The 5,717-nt window shown below is 36.2% G+C and overlaps 1 protein-coding gene across 1 annotated transcript; it reads right to left on the reverse strand.

Moving 5' to 3' along the window:
* Positions 1-391: 391 nt before the first annotated feature.
* Positions 392-4,166, reverse strand: LOC107012513 (probable LRR receptor-like serine/threonine-protein kinase At4g36180). Its single transcript, XM_015212378.2, has one exon. The coding sequence runs from the start codon at positions 4,134-4,136 to the stop codon at positions 750-752; it is 3,387 nt and encodes a 1,128-aa protein (XP_015067864.1). The 5' UTR covers positions 4,137-4,166; the 3' UTR covers positions 392-749.
* Positions 4,167-5,717: the final 1,551 nt, after the last annotated feature.

Consider the following 5,717-nt stretch of genomic DNA (forward strand, 5'->3'; position numbering starts at 1 on the left):
ATATTAGTAAGACGTCAATACAAATATCAGATATTGATAGTCCAATTAAATGGACAAGACAAAATGCTTCTAAGCATGTTGCACATGTATCACAAAACTAAGGCAAAAGGAAAAGATATAATAATGAAACAACCCACAAAATGTTTGGAATTCATCCATTTGTGTCACCATCAGAATCATCTTTCTCTTAAGTAGTCTCCTTCACTGTCTTTTTCAAAAAACAAGTTCTTTTTCTTTGTCCCCCCAATCCCTATAGCCACAACCTTTGACCCTTACCTTTAATGCACTCTTGAAAACGATTTAAATTATATATACTGATTTGGTAAATAATCTTCCAATTTAATCGATTACAACGCTTTAGTATTTAACTTTCTAGGTTACCATGTCAGGCTCGTTACGAAGAGTTACATGTAATTTTCAATCAAGTTTACTTGACAATGCACAAAACTTGAACTATGGAAAGAAAATTAGAAACTCCCTAGCAATAGTTCCAAAAAGGATTTCTTGATTTACTTAAAAAGAATCCATTTCATTGTTTTCAACTCAAGAGGGTCTTTTTTTTTTGTAATAGAAAACCAAATCAATAAAATAGCTACAACTAAAAATAATTGAGAATATTTTCTTTTTGTTCTTTTCCTTTAGACAAAAAACTTAAGTTCTACTGTCAAAATGTCAAAGAGACAATAGGAAGGGCAAAAATTAGGATGAGACCTTGGGTTTTATGAGTCACCATTGCCGGTCGTGGTACTTCAGGAGAGTGAAATTTGATCAACACGACAACCTTCGAGCATGAACACAGTGTCAGTCATGGTAGGACGATCAAGGGGGTCCGGTGCTGTGCAAAGTAAGCCTACTTTGACACCTAATAAGAACTCTTCCCATTCTGATGATTCAGGGTCCAGTTCAAGCAATCCTGGTTCTAACAATTCTGAAATTTGCCCTCTCTGTAATTGCCTCTTTACCCATTTCACAATGTCCTCATCCTGCGAGAACATTAACGACTTTTTCCCTGTTAGCAGTTCAAGTAATACAATGCCAAAGCTATAAATATCTGATTGTCTTGTAGCTTCTCCTGTTAACGTAGCTTCTGGAGCTACATAGCCTACAGTCCCAACTGATGTTGAAGAGGAAGGTTCGGCTGGTGTGGCTACAGTAAGCTTGTCTAAGCCGAAGTCTGAAAGATGGGCTTCAAAGTCTGCATCGAACAGTACATTTTGTGGTTTAACATCTCCGTGAATGATAGAGGCTGCGTGGAGGAAAGCAAGCCCACGGGCAATGCCAAGCGCAACGAGGTGTCGCATTGGCCAATTGAGAACATGACCACCATCTTGATGAGATGCTTCTTGAAGGAGTGTTGCAAGGTTCCCGTTTGGCATGTAATCATATGCAAGTAGTCTAAGGTCTGGAGGGCCAGCATAGTACCCGCGTAGAACAGTTAGGTTTCTGTGCTTCACTCTGCCAAGCGATTCAGCCTCTTTTCTGAATGTGTTTTCATCTAGTGATCTATCTGGTAGTCTACAGATTGAGAGCAACATTCCATCACTGTAACAGGCCTTGAATAGCACTCCGTGGCGTGTTCTGCTAAGAACATTTTCCTCATCAAATTCCCTAGTTGCTTCGATTGTTTCAGCAACTGTAATTCTGTTATTGAACATAACAAGTTTTGGTCCAGCATTGTTACCACTGCCACGAGAACCACTGGTCCTTGAACTAACCCTTGCAGGGCTATGCTTCTTCTCCCCACCTGCCTTTTCTTTGAGCTTCCTACGCCATCTCAGTAAGGCGTATATGTAAAAACAGCAGAATGATGCAAGGAGAAGACCTCCACTAGCAGACACTGCAATAAGCATAATCAGTCTATTCTTACCATTACCAGTCCGCTCACATTTTCTTTTTAATGGCTCCCCACACAAACCCTGGTTGCCACTGTAATCCGATGGATCATTAAAATGAGAACCGAGCTTCACTGGTATCTGGCCTTCCAGCTTATTGTTCGATACATTGAAGTTCACCAAATTAGGTAGCACTGTAAGATTTTCTGGGATATTCCCACTCAAGTTGTTTCCGGAGAGGTCAAGGGTGATTAAGCTTGATAAGCTGGAGAGTGATGCTGGGATGTTCCCCGAAAGATGGTTCATGTCCAGCACAACCGATGTGAGGGATGAACAATTGGAAATAACTTCTGGAATTTCACCTGTCAGGGTATTTCTACCCAAATCCAACACACTCAAATGGGAGAGACGTGCTAGATCAGAAGGAATTTGGCCACTCAATGAATTTGACCTCAGATTTAAAATCTTCAGAGCAGTGTTATTACCCAAGTCAGGAGGTACTGAACCAGATATGTGATTCTTAGACAACGAGAGGACAACTAACGATGTCAAGAAGCCAAACGTAGATGGTATATGACCTGAAAATGAATTGGAAGATAGATTCAAGTACTGCAAACCCATTAAGCTACTAAAACCTTCGGGAACATTTCCAGACAAGTTGTTTTCTTGCAAAGCAATCACTTGTAAACTAGGCAAACCACCAAGAACAGATGGCAATTCGCCTGATAAATTCAGTCTACTCAAATCAAGAACTACAAGCTTATACAAAGTTCCAATGCTAGAAGGGATAGTCCCTGAGAAGCCATTCTTACTCAGATTTAGAACCGATAACTGCTGAAGGTTCTCAATAACAACAGGAATACTACCTGAAAACTTGTTTCCACTAAGATTCAATGTGCTTAAATTGCTCAAAAACATCAACTCCTCAGGCAAGCCTCCCGTAAGACGGTTCCCTTCCAAATTCAAACTTTCAAGACTAGTGATATTGCTAAAACTAGAAGGAATTGAACCCGAAAACTGATTTCTTCCCATTGACAAAATCTTCAAGTTACTAAGATCACCTAAAAAAGCTGGAATTTCCCCTATGAATCTGTTTCCTTCAAGATCAAGAACACTCAAACTACTACATTTCGTTATCCCAACCGGTATATTACCTTCAAATGAATTATTTCCTATTCTCAGTTGCTCTAAACTCAACAAATTCCCAATGGAACTCGGGATTCTACCTGAAAACAGATTCCCTGACAAGTCCAACGACGACAATGCAGAATTGTCTGTCAAGAAAAAAGGGAAATCTCCATGTATCTGATTGTGTTGAATATCTAAAACTTGCAAAGAACTAAAACATTTAGATGATTGTGGGTGAAGAATCTCAGAGAAGGCATTGAAACTCAACTGAACAATCTGAAGGGAAGGAGGATATACAGAACCATTGCAGAAAAATGAAGTTGCTAAGTATCCAGAAAGCTTATTATGCGAAAAATTTATCACCTTAATCTTCGGAAGAGCAGCAATCCCCGCCGGTATAACACCAGTAATACCATTTCCTTCAGCACTCAAATGCACCAACGACGAACAGTTTGAAATTGCAGAAGGAACTGTTCCTTCTAACTCATTATAGTCAAGCATAAGATACTGAAGTTGCTGAAGCCTACCTAAACTCGCCGGAATATCACCGGAGAATCGATTGTACGACAGATTAAGCAGAATAACCTGAGAGAGCTCCGATATTTTCTCCGGTATACCACTGGTAAACAAATTCTCCGAGACATCAAAATACCTCAGATTCACCGGCAAATCACTGGGTATTTCACCATACATCTGATTTCCAGCCACATTAAACGTTTCAAGGTCAGTCAAATTCATAATCTCCGGCGGGATTTGACCGGAAAACGAGTTATACTGGAAGGAAACAGTATCCAGAAGTTTGCATTTGGAGATTGAAGCAGGTATAGTTCCATTAAAGAAATTTGAACGAAGAGTAATCTTACGCAACATTCGCAAATCAGAAATCTGAGTAGTGAGAAACCCACTAAGCTGTAAATGTGGAAGACGAATTTCACTCACATAAGAATCATTTGAACAAAAAATTCCTCGCCAATCGCATGGAGCAGAAGGAGATGTAGAATCCCAACTTGTGAGTGCTCCAAGTGGGTCATGAATACTACTTTTGAAGGATTGAAGTGCTTGAATTTCTGGGTTTTGTTGAGAAAAGCAAAAGAATGAATGGGTGAAGAGAAAGAAGAAGAAGAAGAAGAAATTTACAGAAGATGAAGAAGTAGCCATGGAGATTAAGGGTATCATTGTGAGAGTGAGACAGTGAAAGATGATTGTTATTGGCAGGGTGGAGCTAGTTTTGGCAAGTCGCGGAATCAGAATTTTTATTAAAGAAAAAAATGATCGGGAGCTCCTTCTCCTAAGTCGTTGATTCGTAGATTTAGAATTTTCATTAACGAATTGTGGAATTTTTATAACTCGCGCACTCAAAATTTTCACTAATGAAGGATGGGACGGACTCCTTCTATAACTCGCGTATTCAGAATTTTCACTAATGAAGAGTGAGATTGATTCTATAACTCATGTACTCAAAATTTTCCTTAATGAAAGACGAGATTGCTTCTATAATTCACGCTCTTAAAATTTTGCTAATAAAAGATAAAATTGTTTATAAGTTGCGGATTTAAAATTTTTATTACTAAAGAATGGAGTTGCTTCAGATAACTCGAATTTTTACTAATGAAGGGTGGAGATGCTTTTGATAAGTCACGAACTCAAAATTTTTATTAAAATAAAAATGTATTTGACTATGAGAATTTTTATTATAAAAATAAAAAATGAAATTGGTTTTCATCAATTGCGGACTCAGAATTTTCATTAATAAAGGGTGAAGTTATTTTTGATAAGCTGTGGACTCATTATTTTCTCTAATAAAAGAATAAACTTAATTTTGATAAATCGTGAATTGTCAAAAATTTTACTAATAATAAAATATTATTTTTGATAAGTGTAGATTCACAATTTTTACTAATAAGAGAATTTGTTCACTATAAATAAAATTCAATAAAAAAAAATTTTGAAAAAAATATATAATATTTTCACTTTATTTTATGAATTGAGTGTATAGTGTGAAGTAGATGTGGAGATTTAGAGTTTTTATGAAGGAACATTTATCAAATGGGAGAATTGTGATGTGGAATTAAAAATGTCATAAATCTATGGACTATATGGTTTAATGTGGGTTGGCAAAATTTAACCTCTTATGTGTTGAAATTATTGGTCTCATCATGACATCTTATCCAACTTATTGATTTACAACTTATACATGCTTTGATTATGTAAATTATAAAATAATAATTGAATATCATATTAAATGTGTTGAATTTTATACAAAATAACCAAAAAGAAAAATATCAATATATATATAGTATGGATATATGAATAATTCCTTTTGGTAATTAATAACCAAACTAATGGAGAGTTCAATCGAAAAGACTTGTCTAGTAAGGTGGGACATTTCATTTAGTCATAAATTTTTTAGCATTTTTCCTTTTAATTGATAAAAGATAGTTGACATATAAAATCGATCTCTTTTGAGAATTAGTGACGTAATTGGTCATAATTGACATTCCTCTTGAATTCAGGCCATTACTTCGATCGTGATCTCGAGTATGGATCAATGGACTGTGATATCATTATCATAGACCAAGAGAGCTCAATCCAAAAGACTATTACGATAGGTGGAAGAATTCACTTTTAATCTATAAATTAATTAAATGATCGTTACGTTTGATAGATAAATAAGAAGTAAAATATTCATATATTAAATTAATATGATATTCAGTTGATGATTTAGAAATAATTTTATCATACATTGTGGAGGGAGGG

Source organism: Solanum pennellii, chromosome 3 (assembly GCF_001406875.1).
Source record: "Solanum pennellii chromosome 3, SPENNV200".
Lineage (NCBI taxonomy): Eukaryota > Viridiplantae > Streptophyta > Magnoliopsida > Solanales > Solanaceae > Solanum > Solanum pennellii.

Excerpts from the sequence above, each read along its gene's own strand:
- LOC107012513 (XM_015212378.2), bottom strand. The coding sequence starts at position 4,136 with ATGATACCCTTAATCTCCATGGCTACTTCTTCATCTTCTGTAAATTTC.